The 18658-nt window shown below is 41.6% G+C and overlaps 1 protein-coding gene across 1 annotated transcript in view; it reads left to right on the top strand.

The window, feature by feature from the left end:
- HSPBAP1 (HSPB1 associated protein 1) overlaps nucleotides 1–18658 on the top strand; it is a 59842-nt gene that overhangs the window by 25081 nt on the left and 16103 nt on the right. Inside the window, exons 3-6 of the mRNA XM_037051473.1 lie at nucleotides 437–618; nucleotides 13861–13997; nucleotides 16111–16282; nucleotides 18293–18376. Of these exons, the coding sequence (XP_036907368.1) occupies nucleotides 437–618; nucleotides 13861–13997; nucleotides 16111–16282; nucleotides 18293–18376 (575 nt within the window). The remainder of the gene's footprint in view (nucleotides 1–436; nucleotides 619–13860; nucleotides 13998–16110; nucleotides 16283–18292; nucleotides 18377–18658) is intronic.

Below are 18658 nucleotides of genomic sequence, written 5' to 3' on the forward strand. Positions count from 1 at the left end.
CAGAATGATATTCTCAAGATCCATGTTGTCACAAGGGGCAGTATTTTATCTTTTCTTTTAAAACATTTCTATTGTTGTCCAAGTACACTTTTCGGCCTTTTCCCCCCACCCCCTCCCCACCACCCCAGCAAGCCCTACCTCCCTCCCCTATCATTTTTTTATGGCTGAGGAACATTCCACTGTATATGTGGTACGACATCTTTTTTACCCAATCGTATATTGAAAGATACTTTGGTGGCTTTTATGTTTGTGTTTAATCCTGAATATTGTGAATGTTGAAAATTATTTTAATTCTATAGCAAGTACAAAATTAATTTTTAATTAACTTCAATTATAGTTAACATTTTTGGTTGACATCATGTTTATTTTTTTAAAAAAACAACAATTTTGGAAACTGTTTCATATATAGGTAAAATTGGGTTCTCTTACATTGCAGTCCCTCAGTTTGAAACTGGATGTGGCTACGTAGATGCGGCACTGCAGGAGTTTTTGACCTGGAGCTGTGGCCATTCTAATACTCCCGGACCTTTTACGGATTATGATTATTCCAAGTTCTGGGCTTATGCTGACTATAAATATGTTGCCAGTTTATTTGAAGACAAGACAGATATTTTTCAGGTGAGTCAATATCCTCTTTTTAATCGTGGTAATAATTGGTTTTTGAGAAAAGACCACAAATTAGGGTTTTCCTAGTATCTCTTTCCTTCACTGTCTTTTTGTCTCAAAAGAGGTCACTGTGAGTGTTGAGTATTTCATCCACCCAAGCCAAGAGATTTGAACAAGGGAAGCGAATGTTTGGCGCACACGGATGAGCAGCCTTCTCATTGTTTTTCTACCCGCCAAATTTTCCTATGCACTCTCTCCATTGTGTATAAAACTTCATTTCCTCTGAACCTACAGATAAGCTCTTGGCCTGTCCTGTTGCGGATGGAGGTACAAAGCTGATGACATGAGGACGCGTTCCTAGAATCCTGGAAGCATTCCAGACTGCTGCTTCCATCTCTCCCTGCTCTGGGGCTTTGTATGGTTTATGGCCTTCGCCAGGTGCTGGGCCCTCAGTATTTGATGGTAGATGTCCTGCAGAAGTGTGGGCAGACTTGCAGAAGTAGGAATGTGGAAGTTCTTTGCCATGTGTTGATGTAATTGCCAGCCGAGTTTGCAAGCTGCAATATCCGCTTTCCTTTTAAGTGTTTTCTACTTCAAACTGCCAGTTTATCTTGTGGGGTGATTTTGCAGATTGCCTGCTCTGGTTTCAGGGTTAGTTTTAGGCCTGGGGCACAAATGAGAGTAGTTCCATGAAGCTGTTAGGATGGCTTTGCCTGGCCCACAGTCAGGCAAGGCTCCAGAGTCCCATATCCTGCCCCATCCTTTGTGGAGAGAAGCCTCTTTCTGTCACTGCAGGCGGTTCACCCCCACGCCTCTCCTGCTGGTCACCACCTCTGGACTTCCCTCTCACATAGGCTGGTTACCAGTCCTTGGACTTCTGAGTAGTTTTCTATTCAGCCTGTATTTCTTTTCTCATGTTGACTCAGGGTGTAGATGCTGATATTTATGTAATTATGGTGATGCAATTGTTAATACTTTGTAACTTCCCTTTATTAAATTTTTAAAATGTTTACTTAATTTTTGCTTCTTTATTAAAAATGAAAAATATATCATCTGCTTCATAATTGTTAGTTGAGGGTATATTTTCATTTTCATGACCATCTAAGAAATACATTAGTTTTCAAAACATTCAGTAGATGTTTTCTGAATCCAAAGTCTATACCAAATCTAGTGTTTACTCATTTTTAAATAATTTTGAGGTAATTTTTTTCTTAGAAACTTAGTTGTTATCACTTTATGGATCTTTAACACTGGACTTTTTAGATATCATAGTTAACTTTTGCAGTATTTTATTATATTTCTTGTACCCCCCACCCTCCTTGTAAATCAGATTAATGCTTGTTTACTCTATACCATACTTTAGGCAAAACGTTGTGTAATAGTAATACTTATCAAGTATTTTCTTATAAATATTGGTGCTTTTCTAAGTGCTTTACAGTTAAATACAGTAACCCTATGATTTAATAATTATCTCTATTTTAAGAACAATGAGACACAAAGTGGTTAAGTAAAACTTTTTTGAAAATACACAACTAAGGAAAGGGTAACTCAGGCAGTAGTTTGCCCTCCGCGCTTTACCTGCTGCACAGTGTGCCTACAGAGGCCATAAACACCCTCATTCTGTGGGGACTCTGCAGCCAGAGTGGAAGAATTCCGTTTGGGAGGAGACTTTCGCCAAGATGGAGGCATAGGTGGAAACACTGTGCCTTCTCCCACAACCAAGTTTGAATACAACAAAGGTTTGGAGAAACAAAGACACAACCAAAGGACAGAAAATTGAATTAGACGGAAGTCCGACTACATCTAACCGTTCAACGGGGATGGTAAGAGGGGCGGAGCCAGCAGCGAGCAGGGTCGGGCAGGGCAGGACAGGGCCCCCGACCCAGGCGCGCAGGCAGACGGGAACCAGTTGGAGTGCGGGGCAGACCGTGGGCGCATATTCACGAACAGTGAGACAGACCACGCAGGCCCCAGGGGGTGAGGGCTGACGGCGGTGGCACACTCGCGTGCAGTGGGACAAAACACATGGGCCCGGTGACGGCAGCAACTGCGGCACCGGTGAGGGCCATGGCGGCAGGCGGTGGACAGGACGCCATAGTCCCTCTTCGACCCCGCCCCCACATACAGCGTCACAACCCAGCGACTTAGTTGCCCTGCAAGACCAGTGAGAGCCATTGTCCCTCTTTGACCCCGCCCCCACATACAACGTCACAACCCAGCAACTGAGTTGCCCTGTTCTAGTGAACACTTTAGGGCTCTGATCCTGCTATGGAACAGGCACAAACAACCCGAAAGATGGCACAAGAAGAACTCAAAGTCCCAGAGCCAATAACTCTAAGCGACCAAGAAATTGCCAGCCTCTCAGAAGCACAATTCAAGACACTATTTATCAGGATGCTCACAGAACTGGTAGATTATAGTCACAAATTAGAGGAACATATGAAGGCTAAACTAATTGAAATGAAGGGAGATGCACAGGAAACCAATAGTGATGGAAAGGAAACTGGGACTCAAATCAATGGAATGGACCAGAAGGAAGAACAAAACATCCCACCAGAAAGGAATGAAGAAATGAGAATTCAAAAAAATGAGGAGAGGCTTAGGAACCTCCAGGACATCTTTAAACGTTCCAACATCCGGATTATAGGGGTACCAGAAGGGGGAAAGAAACAGCCACGAGTGGAAAACTTATTTGAACAAATAATAAAGGAGAACTTCCCCAGTCTGGCAAAGGAAATAGACTTCCAGGAAATCCAGGAAGCTCAGAGAGTGCCAAAGAAGTTGGACCCAAGAAGGAACACACCAAGGCACATCATAATTACATTAGCCAAGACTAAAATGAAGGAGAGAATCCTAGAAGCAGCAAGGGATAAGGGGACAGTCACCTACAAAGGAGTACCCATCAGACTGTCAGCGGATTTCTCAAAAGAGACCTTACAGGCAAGAAGGGGCTGGAAAGAAGTATTCCAAGTCATGAAATCCAAAGACCTACAGCCAAGATTGCTTTATCCAGCAAAACTTTCATTTAGAATGGAAGGACAGATAAAGTGCTTCTCAGACAAGGTCAAGTTCAAGGAGTTCATCATCAACAAGCCCTTATTATATGAAATGCTAAAGGGACTTATATAAGAAAGAGATGATGAAAAATATCAACAGTGAAAGGACAGCAAACACACAGTTATTAACAACCACACCTAAAACAAAAGCAAACCAAGAGGACAGCTAGATCAAGAGTGGAACCATAGAAATGAAGAACACATGGAGGGTTAGAAACAGGGGGGTGGGAGGGGGAGAGGGGGGAGAAGGCACAGAAAATAGCATAGATGGTAGGTAGAAAATAGATAGGGGGGAGGGTGAGAATAGTGGGGGAAATACAGAATCCAAAGAACGTGAGACACGTGGTTATAAACTAAGGGGGGGAGAATGGTGGGGGAGGGAGGGTGCGGGTGGAGGGGATTGAAGGGGGGGAATAGAACAACTGTAATGGTATAATCAATAAAATATATTTAAAAAAAAGAATTCCGTTTGTGCTGGGTCTAGGCTCACTCCGCCCTGGACGAGCCTCTCATCGGACCCGTTGGCGTCTGTCTCAGCCCAAGCAAGACAGCACCGGGCCTTCACATGTCCCGTCCATTAAGTGTGGATATAAAGGCAGTCTTTTGGTAATGTGCAAGAATTCTAATTAATTGAGCCCTTATAAAATCTGATTTTTTTAGATGCATTTTTCTGAGTGCAGCTAAACTCTGATTTTTCTGAGTTTTCTGTCGGCTCACATTATGGCGATCATATTATTAATGCTCAGGATTAGAACAGGCAACTCTGCTATGAACAACTGAGACCAGTAAGATTATATTATTTTTTAGCTCAGTTTTCTGAGTACCTCCTTGTTGTGGACCACTCTGCTTGATTCTAGGAATTGTATCTCAACCCCTTGTGGCTAAGGGCGAGGGACGACCTCTGGAATGCGAACCGCAGGAGGCAAAGCTTGTCTCTGGTAGCAAACGCTGTCTCAGTTTCCTCTCCCTGCCCCTAAAGCTTGGTCAGAAGTCAGTGACAGGTAAGACCCCTCACAGTGGGGCAACCTAAGCCAGACTCGATCACTTGGAAGGCCATAATGGAAGGACTGGGGTGGGGGATGCAACAAAGAGCAGTGGACTCTCGTGTCCCCACCCCAACCCCCTCCTGCTTTCAAAAGCCTGAGTCCCCATGACCTCTGGGGGAAGCGCTTCCTGGCTCTAATCCCCTTAAGCCTGAATACCTGTTGGGAGAGGTGCAGCTCCTTGCCTTGCTAGAGCGAGTCCCGGGGAAAAATCTGGCAGCACAGACTTCCTGATAAACCTGTGAAATCTGCTCTGCTAAGAGTGCTTTCATTCCTATGTTGAGGGTTTGAGCAGGAAACCCTAAAACTCTGTTCCTGACAGACTCTGACTCATACTAAGCCCTCAGACTTCTTTGAAATGTTATCTGCTGTTTGATCCTTGCTGCCCTCTATTCCTATGTATTACAACCCAATAAAAGCCCCTGGAGGAGGGAGCTCAACACCATTTTCCCCGGAGAAACTGGCCACTGCTCACGGCCTTTTCCCTCTGGGAAAATAGCCACTTCTCCTCCCCAAGCAGATCACATCATATCTCTGTCATGATTACTTTCATCCATGGCGCCTGGGGGGACTTTCGAAGAAAGTCACGCCCACACCTCCTTCTTACAGCAGGTACCAAAGATGTTGTCATTTTGCTTTCACTGCTATAATTCATTCAGGCACTAAGTCGTACTGTTGTTTCAGGCATTCTGTGCGTCATAAACTGGTGGGTAAACATTAAAACTGATCAATTTTCAAAGTATTTAGTAATTCATTTTAAATCAACCCATTTGAGTATAAGTAACATTTTTAATGACAATAACTATTTAAATGTTTTAAGTTCTGAAAGGAATGGTATCGTTTTCCATTTTTCATCTTTGTAATGTCTGGCTTATTAGAAGACAGCGGGATTCTTCTGTCTGCTTCTTCATTTAGTCAGTTGTAGTTTGTTTGTTTATTTAAAGTATATGAAGATCATCTTGCCTCACACACATTAAACTGAAAAAGAGAGTTTTTTAGCAGCCTTTTTAGATAGCTGCGGGTTTCTTTTAATACTCCACCGAACTTGACAAGAGGCAGTTTCTCAAAAGGTTTTTTTTTGCAGTAGGAGGTGTGAGGCCGTGGTTGTCAGGCTTGTTGTGCTCACAGGAAAACCCATCGGCCTGTCTTGCATGGAGTGGAGCTTTTGTAATACCTTTCATCAGCTATTTGGAAAATTTGGTGTATTTAGTTAGGTAGATCTTCCAACCACTAATACATTTCCATATGCTTCATTATTTTTTTAAAAAGCAGTATTTCTTAGTATCATCACCATTCTCATCAGAAAATCTTTTAAGTATTAGGAAGCTTTCAGGCTCATGTGTTTCGGGATACAAGTTTTTAAGATCATTTTCATTCTGTTCAAAATATTTTCTTTTCCTTTTTTAAATGTTAAAATTTTATTTACAAAACTTTTTTGTTGTATAGAAAGTGAAAATGCTTTCTTGGTATGAATGGCAGCAACAGACAGCTGCGTCACTCACCAGTCCCAGCTGTCCACACCACAGCCAGGACCTTACGCGAAGACTAACGACCCTTACAGTTTTGTTGGTTTGCAGTCCTCAAGATTAGCGGTGAAGTTCCAGAAGGAACTAAGTGGAAGAGAGCATAATGCTGTTCAAAGTATTTTCTAATTTCCCTTGAGATTTATTCTTAGATTTATGGGTTATTTAGAAGTATAATGTTTAGCTTCCAAATATTTGGGGATTTTCTAGCTATCTTTCTGTTATTGGTTTCTAATCAAATTTCACTATAAGCAGCCCTGGCTGGCATAGCTCAGTGGATTGGGCGCGGGCCTGCGAACCAGACGATCGCGGTTCGATTCCCAGTCAGGGCACATGCCTGGGTTGCAAACCGGTTCCTTGCAGGCTAACTACCAGCAGGGGATGCACAAAAGGCAACCATACATTGATGTTTCTCTCCCTCTCTCCTTCCCCTCTAAAAATAAATAAATAAATAAAAATCTTTATTTAAAAAAAAAATTTCATTATAAGCAGAGAATATACTTTGTATGGCGTCACTCTTCTTAAGTTTATTTACTTTATGGCCCAGAATATGGCCAGTTTTGATAAATATTCCAGGTGTACTTGAAAATAATGTGTATTCTGTTATTGTGTTTTATAAATATCAGTTGATTGTTAAAGTCTTCTGTGTACTGACTTATCTTCTGTACACTTGTTTTACTCTTTATATAGTGACATGTATTGAAATTTCCCAACTATAATTGTATACTTATTTCTTTTTCACTTTAAGTTGGTCAGTTTTAGTTTCACGTATTTTGAAACGATTAGGTTCATGCGCATTTAGGGTTATTATGTCCTCTTAACGGATTGATCCTTTATCATGCTTAAATAACCCCCTCTCTCTCCTGGGTTCTTCCTTGTTTTGATGTCTGCTGTGTCTGAGGTCAGCTTTGTGTGGTTTGACTTTGGGTAAGTGTTAGCCTGAAAAAGGAGTACTTCCTGTGTAATTTCATTCATATAAAACTGTAGAATTTGCAAATAAATTGACAGAAAATAGATTACTGGTTGTTTGAGAAGAGGGAGTAGAGCGAGTTGGGTTATAAAGGGTCACGGGGAGCCCTGGCTGGTGTAGCTCAGTGGACTGAGAGCAGGCCTGTGAAGCAAAGGGTCACTGGTTCAATTCCCAGTCAGGGCACATGCCTGGGTTGCAGACCAGGTCCCTGGTGAGGGGTGCAAGAGAGGCAACCACACACTCATGTTTCTCTCCCTCTCTTTCTCTCTCCTTTCCCCTCACTCTAAAAGTAAGTAAATAAGATTGTTAAAAAATACAGGGCTGCCAGTACCCTTTGGTTCCACTATCTTGACAGCAGTTTTATTCACCATTGTTTTGTTCCCTCAGTCTAAATGTTGACACAGTGAAACAGGCAAATAACATCTTGGTAGTCATATGAAAATAATTCTAACCTTACAGATCCCCTGAAAGGATCTCAGGGATGCTGAGGGGGGGTGTGGGCTACTCTGAGAACCTCCAGTCTATGTCACTTCTAGATGACTCTTTATTCCTCCAGTTTTGACTCCTCTTTTAATTAGTTCTAAAACAGTTCTTATGAAAATACATTTCAAGTCAAGCTCCAGATTAAACACTGAAATATGTTAATCATGTTCACAAACATTTCATGACTTAAAACTGAATAAGGAGCCCTGGCCAGGTAGCTAGCTCAGTTGGTTAGAGCATCATTCAGGTACACTGAGGTTGCAGGTTTGATCCTTGGTCAGGGCACATACAAGAGTCTACCAGTGAATGCATCAATACATGAAACAACAAATTGATGTCTCTCTCTCTCTCTCTCAAAATCAATAAATACAAAATTTTTTAAATTGTAAGAAAAAGTAAGGATAGTATTTAAGACTCTCCTCCGCGTGACTGGTGAGACCTTTGTCCTCTCTGTTAGTCCTGGTCTCGTCTCGCTGAGTGCTGGACCACTCTGACCTTTCTCATCTTCTGGCCTTTGCTCATGCTCCTCTCAATTCCTGCCTGTTAAATCTACTTCGAGCCTGGCTCAGATTCAGCTTTGACTGTGAAGTCTTCTCAACCACTTGTACCCACATCCATTCAGCTCTAGCTTTCATTCCTCTGTGTTTTATTTGGGTAGTTAGTTAAATGGTGTATGACAGAGAGTTCCGCTAACAACAGTAAGCTCTTTGGGAATGTGGACTGTTTTGTGACTTTTCATTCTCCAAAAGTGCTAACATGATTCTGAATGCAGTAGCCCCCTTTATCTACTGCAGATGTGTCCCAAGACCCCTTGTGGATGCCTGACACTACAGATAACACTGAACCCTATATATACCATGATTTTTTCCTAATCATACATGCCTATGGTAAAGTTTAATTTATAAATAAGGCACAGTAAAAAATTAACAATAACTAATAATAGAATGATTATATAACAATATACTGCAATAAAACTTCTTTGAATGGCTCTGGAGCCATTGTTAAGTACAATAAGGGTTCCTTGAACACAAGCATTGGCCACAGTCAGTCTGATACCCCGGAAGGCCCCTGTGTGTGTGAGTGCCAACAGCGTGTGCAGCGAGGATGCACTGAACGAGTGATGATGACTCCTGTCCTGGGCAGGGTGAAACTGGACTGTGTGAGATTTCATCACTCTACTTACAGGGGTGCACAATTTGAAACACATGATTTGTTTCTTTCCAGAGTTTTCCATTTACTACATTTGAGCCCCAGAAAGTGAAACTGCACGTAAAGGGTTGGGGGTGGGGGGTAGGACCACTGTACGTGGTAAGTAATTGAACGATTACATAAGTATATATTTTTTCTACTCTTATTTCTTATTTTGATATTTCTTTGGTCTTTGGGGCCTTTCAGAGAATGTTTTAACTTAAACCCCTAGCTTTACCATAGTCAAAATTTTTGTGTCTTCTACTTAATCAGTTGTAGCATTTGTGGATCCTTTTTTAAAAAAAGATATTTTACTTATTTATTTATATAGAGAGGGAAAGAGAAAGAGAGGGAGAGAAACATCAATGTGTGGTTGCCTCTCATGCACCCCCAAGTGGGGACCTGCCCTGCAACCCAGGCATGTACCCTGACTGGGAATCGAATTGGAGACCCTTGGTTCACAGGCCCACACTCAATTCACCAGCTGTATCAGCCATGGCACATTTTCAATCTTGATTAAGAAATTATTAGCTTTCTTCTGCCTTCTACTAGTTTTATAAATTTTTACTATAAGTAAAAATTAACGTTTCTATGTGTTAATAACCCTCTGCACAAATTAAATTCATCCACTGATAAATTTATAATATTCATACTAGTAAGTACACTGGCAAATATACTGATATGATTAGTAAATATCCAGTGGCCAGAATTATGATTTTGACACTTAACTGACTCTCATGTGTGACAAATGAAATTAATTAGTTTCACTATTTTTTAGTTAAATATCATATCATTGACTAATCTAGGTAAAGCATTTATTTGGAATGTTTTGTTCTCTACGTCTGAAGGAAGATAGGGACTTTTTGACATTATCACATAAAATATTTTTATCTCTGATGTATTAGGTAAGAATGGCAGCTGTTACCTTTTATAATTATCAGTGAGTATCATCATAATTGAAGTTATTAAAAATCAACATACACTGCCCTGGCTTGTGTGGTTCAGTGGATTCATCACCGGCCTTCAAGGTCAGCTGTTCGATTCTCAGTCAGGGCCTGGGTTGCGTGCGGACCACGTCTCCAGTAGGATGCCTGTGAGAGGCAACCCATTGATGTTTCTCTCAAACATCAATATTTCTCTCCTTCCCTTCTCCTCTCTCTAAAAATAAGCAAATAAAAGTTTTTTTTTTAAAAAAATCAATATATAGCAAAAGGGATTTTGTCCCAAGAATGTTATTCAGATAGATTCTATTTTTATGTTGTCGTTCAGATTGGCTACTCAGAGTTAGGAACCTTGTTAAGTCCCCTGGGTGCAGAGTCCCTGAATGCAGACATGGGAGATTAGTTCTGTCTAACGTGTCTTGGACTTTATAACAGTTATGAGAGTATGTTGAAATTGGATCAGGTGATTTACTAGTGATCCAAGGGGCTTGATGGCCAGTAACGCTTTCTGATGAAACAAATTGGAATGTAAGAATTTGGGTGTTCATGCAAGCCTACCTGTTTTCTGTTTATGTGACTTAAGGTAATTTTCCAAAGGAAAGAGAGCCTTAAGTACTTGCTAATTTGTAATGGTCATTTAAAGGTTGTTTGAAATTTAATTGAAGTCTTTATTCTTTATAAGTTTCACATAATATTTATAGTTAATTGTATCATTTTGAAGTTCCATTCCTATTGTTTTGACCAATATTAAGTTTTTTCTTTTTCCTTTTCTTTAGATGTAAGTTCATTATGGAATTATGTGTAGTTTTCCTGTATGTATTTGTGATCTAGGCATGGAAAAAAATGGAAGACAGCTTTTTTTTTAAAGAAGAGAACTTCTATTGTGACAGGCTCAAACTAACCATGATCACAAGTTGCCCAAACAGCAAGAAATAGGCAAAAGAACCAACACTTTTGAGTTGGTGTGTTCTCAGAGCCTGAGTTCGGTGTGAGCTGTGGTAAGCTCATTTAACCTGCTTGACCTTAGACGACTTATCTGTAAAACAAGAATGAAAACAATAATAATGTATATTTGAAATTGTTTGCCCTGGCTGGTGTAGCTCAGTGGATTGAGCACGGGCCTGCGAACCAGACGATCGCAGTTCGATTCCCAGTCAGGGCACATTCCTGGGTTGCAGGCCAGTTCCCAGCAGGGGCCATTTCCCAGTAGGGGATGCACGAGAAGCAACCATACATTGATGTTTCTCTTCCTCTCCTTCCCTTCCCCTCTAAAAATAAGTAAATAAATATTTTTTTTAAAAAGAAAAAAATCATTTAAGTATTTCACCAAATAATATGCCATCTTCTAGAACTAAACAACTGAATAATTTTTGGTGACTGGTTTACAGAAGAGGCCAAAAAGCCACCCTTCTCTGTTGAAAGCGTCTTACTCATTTCTCTTTAGTTCTGTGGTTAAAACTGTAAAATTATGGAGGACTTGGTTACTTGTACAACATTGTAAAGTGGTGTTTGATTCTGCAACAGTTATTTACCTTGTTGACTGGAACAGTTTGGGGATTTGCCAAGGACAGAATCAGATCTAGTTATCTAGGTCCGTGACTGGGCCTTGTTTTGCATTTGCGCGCTGGCTGTGTTAGGGGCCGGAGGGGCCAGCTCCAATGAAGCCGGGACTCCAGGGGATTTGAATGTTGAATGCAGAAGCCAAGCTTCAAGATGGAAGTGTATGAACTGTTCTATTAGTGTTCAGTACTGTTTATGACATCATTTTATCAGTTAAATGCTGTAATAATTTTAGAATACTACTTATGATCAAGAATATTGAATGATCATTCAAAAATATGCATATTTTTGAATTTTATTTATTACAACCAGATTTTTAGAGTCTTTCATTTTGGTTAAAGTGTCGGGGGACATTTTTTTAATTAAGCAGTTTTAAAAACATATCCTCATTGTTTTCACATGGAATCCAGTTTCAAAATACTGTGGTAACAGAAAATAGATCAGGACTGAGGGTGGAGGGAGGCAGATTGACTACACAGGAGTTAGAGGGGACTTTTTGGAAGGGGGGCGGGGTGGGGGGGAAGGGAAGTAAGGAAAAGAAGCATGACAGTTATTCAGGTAATTTAAGACTGCAGTTTTGGGCCTAAGAGAAAATGAACTTGTCTGTATCAGTAGAAAGCAAATCCAGGACCTTCTGGAAGTTACAAGAAAGTGGAGTGTTTTGTAGTAAGCGGTTACCTAGACACTTGGTTGCTCTTTTCAGAGGTAGCATTGGAATAGAATTCTCTGTATATAGATGATTTCTAAAGACTTTTCCAATGCTTGAGGTGGATGTGAGAATACACTCCAGGTTGCCTCACCCCATCAGTCACCTGTGTTGGTTTCCCTGAGGTCATGGCCTAACAAGGCCACTTGTTTTTAACAAGACTTAAGGCATATTCCTTCTGGGCCTGTGTCGGTTTCAGACATTTGGCTGCCCTCACGTAGCTGAATTCAGTTGGCAAGACAAGCTCAACTCTCAAGAGCCTGTGGGAAAAGAAACATTTTTAAATAGGTACCTCAGATGCTGTTTTCCGACCAGTTTACTCTGATTCACTGTCTCTCTGCAGCTGTGCCACCACCCTTGCCGCCTAACTCTTCATCCTTTGGTTTTCCCAATTTACTGCTGAAGTTTGAGTAGTTTAGGTCACCTTGATTTAATCATTTCCAAACAATTTCTCTCTTTTAGTCATTATTGTGTTAAATAAGAGATCGGGGAAGACTCTTGTCAGTCTTTCATATAGTAACCACCCTCTCCCCCCCCACACACACACACATCTACCCTGCAGAAAAATTTTTTCTGTGATTCTTTCTGAAGCAGTGCTATGGAACAGAGCTTCTCACCTGCGGTCAGTCTCTCGACTCCCTCCCAGTATACGTGAAATTTTGTGTGTGCGTGCATTTCTTTGTGGGAAAAAAGTGTTGGCATTCTTTAGGTTCCAAGGGAGTGTATCTAGAAGATTAAGAATTACTTAACCCAGTGAGCCAGCATCTTCTTAGCTAAGGCAAATTCCTATTTTTTTGTTTTTATACTGCATGCCTTTCAGCTACCTTTAGTTAAATTCCAGGCTGAGGTGTGGTGAACTGTTCTACAAAGACCCAGTCATTGGACGCCTTCCTATGCTCCCTGCTTGAGGCCTTCCTCTGTTATCTCAGAGCAGCCTCTGCTCGCTTCTTTCAGAGTGTTTGCCACATTATAGTGATAGGGACTATCACTGTTTATGGGACTATCTCCCTTTACTACATGTGAAGGGTAGGTCTGTATTGTATTAATTTTTATATTCCAAACACCAGGTATCATACTAACTATGTGGGAGATGCTTAAAAATGTTCTTGACCTGAACCATTTACCCATAACCCGCCAACAAATTCTTCCCCTTCCCAATCAGCCAGTGTTTTGAGCACTTGCCCTGAGCCAGGCTTTGGAAATACAGAGGTGAGCTCACTGCATCCAGTGAGCTGCATCTATGGGCTGTATCCAGAGGACACATGGTCTTTGCCACTTCCTGGAGCTGCTGCCTGTGAGCATCTGCATTTATAATGGTTCCGACCTTGCGAAAACCCCCTTCTCCAGCAGATGCTAGTTATGTGCACGTGTGCTCCTGTTTTCATTGCTCAAAACAAAGATGGAAATGCTTTTTGTAGTCTTCCTCAAAACCGTCTATTAAATGTCTCCCCCAAATACTCTCTTTCTGAATGCAACTATTAATGGTTTGTCTCTAAAGATAGAAAATGTAGATTGAAGGTACTGATAAAAGAACTGTCAGCATTTAGAATCATGTTCTGCACATAGAAATGTGTTTTTTAACTCAGTTTTAACTCAGAAAGAAAAAAGTTCATGGTTAAAAAATGAATAAAACAAAACCTTCATTCCTGGTTCAGTAGTTTGCTCCTTTCTAGCTTATACATACTTTTAATTCCATAGATTTGGGTTTATGTCAAACTAACTGTGCAACACTACCACACAGAGGAATTGCTTCATGATGAACTGTAACTGTATTTTCAAAACAGGATGTGATATGGTCTGACTTTGGGTTTCCTGGAAGAAATGGACGAGAAAGTACATTGTGGATTGGCTCCCTGGGGGCTCATACACCCTGTCATCTGGACTCCTATGGTTGCAACTTAGTATTCCAGGTACAAGGCAGGTAATGCACCCATGTGTGCATGAGAGTGTGTGTGTCTGTGTGTGTGTCGCACAGGAAGAGGAACCAGGACTGAGTAGGCAGTAGGACCCCAAGGTTTAGTCCCAGCTCTGTCCTGTCATCCTGCCTCGTGACCGGGGCAGATCTCTTGACTTCTGGTGTTTCCTCCTTTGTGAAGTGAAGGGAACAGTTGGTTTAAATGGTGGTTTCCATGTGAGTCTCAGCCAGTTCAGTATTTTCTTCAGAAAGCTGATCATGGAATTCCAGAATTTCACTTCCAGTTCAGCTGAACAGCTCTCTGCTTAGATCTTTTACCTAAGAGGCCATGTAGTTTTCAGACCTTTATTTTAAAGCAGGAATACCCTTTCCTCAAACCTGAATAAGTAAGAACAGAGCAGTTTGGTTGGAAGAAAGAGGCTTTGCTGGTACCCCCAATCCCTGAGGGGATGCCAGGGATCCTGGTTTGAGAACTGCTGGACCAGAACCTCCTCCTTCACTCTGAATTTTAGTTTGTGCCAACCTGTGGGCACAATGCAGTATTTTTTTTAACTTTAGGTCAGTTTTGTATCTCCATCTATATGTGGACCCCGGAGATACAAGAGCTAAGTCAGGCGATGCTTTTGGTAGTTGCTGCTTCTAGGAGCTGTGTAACAATTTAAGTGTTTCTGCCATTTGGAGGATGTACTTCGCCTGCTGTATGTGCAGCCTTATTTCCCCTAATTAATGACATCCTGGTTTCCTCTCTTGGCCTTTCAGGGCGTTTGTAGGGCGGCACATAGGGAAAAGCAGAAATGATCAGGAGGGTCTTGACCCCCAGGCAAATAGTGCTTATTTTCTGTTTTTTCAGCTTGCAGAGCCCTGAGAGGGGTTTTGAGCTGGGGACGACATGATGATTGACTACTTTTTCTGATAAGCAAAAGAAGGATGCATCTATGTTACACTTTAAGCCAAGCCAACTGAATTGTGTGGGGCGGTTGTCATGATGGCTCTCCCTTTGGTAGCCAGGCTGTGGTGCAGAGGTGGGCCCTGGGACCTGAGAGGTCAGGACGACTGGGACGGAGTTCTGGCTCTGCCACCAACCATTAGCCCAGTGGACGACCCAAGCGCGTGCTGGGGCGCTCTTCCACTACTGTGAAAGTGACTGATGACTTAGGAGTCCTTCCGCCTCTAACATTCTAAACATACTAAGTACAAAAATGTTTCTAAACCAGTCACAGGTATAGTGAAATGGAGCAGCTTGATCATCTCCAAGGCAGAAAAAGCCTTCAGTATATAATCCTTCCTTTGAAAATAGCAGCCCGCTGCTTCCCAGTCTGAAAGGACAGGCTGGCCCCACTGTGCGTGCATTGTGGGTCACAGGAGGGCTTCAGGCTTTCCTCAGAACCGGGGTTTTCTCTCACTGTGTGTCTCTTTGCTTCCCCTTCAGTGCATTTCGGTCTGCATGTCCTTCTTTTGACACTTCTCCCTCCTTTGCCTCCCGTGTCCTTCCTCTATTGGCTTGACGTATGCATGTGACTGGTGTTTCGTAAATTAAAATTTATCACCTTCATTTAAAAAAATTTTTAAAGCGACTGAAACATCTTACAGTTTTTTCTTTTTGAAAATTTCTATATTATACTACTTTTTAATTATGTGACATCATTTATGCATTTCTCTTCCTTAATGAATTAACAGATGTTTACCTTAAGGAATTTACAACCCAAACAAGAAGTCTGGAAACTATTTGGTGGATAGGACTACAGTTGGTTGCTCTGGATAAGATAGCAATACAGACACTTGAAAGGGCGAGGGTTATTCAGGGTAGCTCTAGAATCAGGGCTAGAAACAATTTATCCGGACTTTGATTTTCCATAAGAAAGAACGATCTTTCAAACTAGATCCTGTCCCAGCAGAGGGGCTGCCTTAGGGCATCATGAGGTGTCCATCAGTAACTGCTGTAGGTACCAGCAGAGGAGATTTCCAGCACTTTCTGAGAGGCAGGCCTGGTGACCACGGACATTGCTCCTCTATTCTTTTGTGGATTGAATGAAAATGAGTAAAAACACTTAGCTGCTTCCTTCTTACGTGTTTTGTCTCAAGTTCAGAGTACTAATTCATATTTTATTTTTTTAATCAGGAAAAGATGGCATCTCTTTCCTCCTGAAGATACTCCTTTCCTTTATCCAACTAGAATCCCTTACGAAGAATCTAGCGTGTTTAGTAAAATCAATGTCGTCAATCCTGACTTAAAACGTTTTCCTCAGTTCCAGAAAGCTCGAAGGCATGTGGTTACACTGAGCCCAGGACAGGTAAGGGGGCTGTAAAACCTTGATGACCTGTCTGAGGACACCCTAGCTGTAACTTCTCTCAAGTCATTGCGCCACAGGTCTCTCCCTTTCCTCCCCTTCCCCCAATGCGAATAGGAATGGTTTCTTCCCCTGGTGCTCTGCTGTTGGAAGGTAGTTTTCCCACTTACAGGCTTCACAAACCTAAGTCTCTGCTTCTCAGGTCATAGAAGGATAGGAGCCAGGAACACAGCTCCCTCTACTGGTAAAGAGGAGAATGGACTGTGGAGGAAGACAGCTTTAGAACATTTATTCACAATTTAGTATCTGTTCAACTGTGCTAGAACCCAAGTACCTATACTCAAGTTGTAATGCGTCTAGGTATTGGGCCAACAGAGGCAGAATGAACGGAGAATGATTTGCTTTTAAGGAAGAATGGATGTTGCTTTGGGAACTGTCTTTAAAACACTTTCAAAGGTATCATACCAAGTAGGGTACAACCGTGGCATTTGCTCTCTCATGTTTTATTAACAATTTGAAAGCTGTTCTTAGTCAGCTTTCCCTTTATTATTATTGTCATTATTATAAACATTTTTCTTTGATTTTAATATCCAAATTCAAATGAGTATTTGTCCTAGTTTTTCTTACATCCTGCTTATTCCTTAACCCACCACAAACTGGCTCTCTCCCTCACTACTTCACTGCAGTATCCTTGGCAATAGGACATTCGTGACCTTGTAATGATGAAACCCAGTGGTGGTTTCTGGGGTTCCGTTACACCAAAGGAGCTCTCTTCCCATCTCTTGGCCTTACTCTGTCCACAGAAATTGCCACCAGTTCCCTCAACTTGAAGCCCAAAGCTTCAGGTCATCTCCATCTGCTCCACTCAGCCTTCCCTGGGAAAGGTCACACTGAGTCTGGACAAATGCAGTCCTCTTTGGGTCTGCCTGTTGCTTTTGTCTACTCTACCTTCCTGTTTAGGGCCTAACATTTTATAATGGAGCTATTGCCAGAATCTCTTGTCCTTCCCAGACTCTCCTATAATGTCACTATTGTAACCACCCCCCTGCTCAGAGTTTCTCAGCAACTCCTAATGTCAGTAGGATGAAATCCAGATTCTGCGTGCTGGTTTCAGAGCCCCCCCACCCCCCCCAGTCCCTGACCTAACATTCTTCCACCTCATCTCATTTTCCTGCAGGAGTAAGACTGGCCTGCTTGCTGTGCCTCGATAGTCCCCTCTCCCTTGTCTGTGCCACCTCTCCCTTCTACTGTGTCTCATTCTTTCCTCTCGATTTTCTACCAGTCCTGATTCAAACCACACTTCCTCTATCCAGGTGCTCTTGACCTTGGTTCATGCCTGCTTCTCCCATCTTCAAAGTTCTCTTGTAGCAGTGTCCGCTCGCTAATTTACCACCTATGTAGTACCACCTTTCTACTTATTGCCGCTGCACTGGCTGCAGTTTAGACTGTGGGGAGACAGAAGCCAACGTCCTAGGTTTTACCTGTGCCCTTTCTCAGAGTGCACCCAACTGTTCCGATACGCAAAGGAGGGAGCACTAGACTCTCAGAATCCTTGCCTGAGATTTAGATGTAAGCAGAGATGGTCTCAGATTAAGGAGAATAGAGATTAGAGAAGCTGATACTATCCTTTATAGAACATATGAGTTTGTCATTTAAAAAAAAAAGGAATAAAAGAATTGTAGGGTTTTTCTCGTTTCCTTTCCTATAGCAATATTATTATAAATTCATTTGTATTACCGTACATCTTTTTCTAGTATCATCTCAGTTAGGGTTTGAGTCTGATTTAAAAATAAAATGTCTTTATACCATATGATTTCACTCATATGAAGAATCTAATGAACACACTGAACTAACGAACAAAAACAGGCAGACTCATAGATGGAGAGCAGAGGATAGCTTGTGGGGAGGGGGCATAAGAGGACTAAATGGTAATGGAAAAAATACAATAAAGATTAAACTTAAAAAATGAAAATAAAAGGTCATCTTGTGCTAACCAGTTTTGTTTGGTTCCAGGTTCTGTTTGTTCCCAGACACTGGTGGCACTACGTGGAGTCCACTGATCCTGTCACTGTCAGCGTGAACTCGTGGATTGAGCTGGTACTGTTTTTTTGTAGTATATATATTCCCTGCTTTTAAGCTGTACAGTTCATCAAACATGGTGATTAATTTTAAACAACATGCCAGTGTTACTTTGTGTTGTTAAGCTATAATTTATGTATTCTATGTTCTGTTGATGGATATTTAAGTTGGAAATAGGATTTTTGGTTATGTGCCATTTTTCCTTTTCAGGGCACACAGTGTGCACCCTGAGGTGCACACGCAGGGTCTTTTCCTTTGACCGGTGTTGTCAGGAGAGTGGCGTTGGGCCTGGCTGGATCT

This window comes from Sturnira hondurensis, unplaced genomic scaffold (genome assembly GCF_014824575.4).
Source record: "Sturnira hondurensis isolate 20B ecotype Veracruz unplaced genomic scaffold, ASM1482457v3 Scaffold0007222, whole genome shotgun sequence".
Lineage (NCBI taxonomy): Eukaryota > Metazoa > Chordata > Mammalia > Chiroptera > Phyllostomidae > Sturnira > Sturnira hondurensis.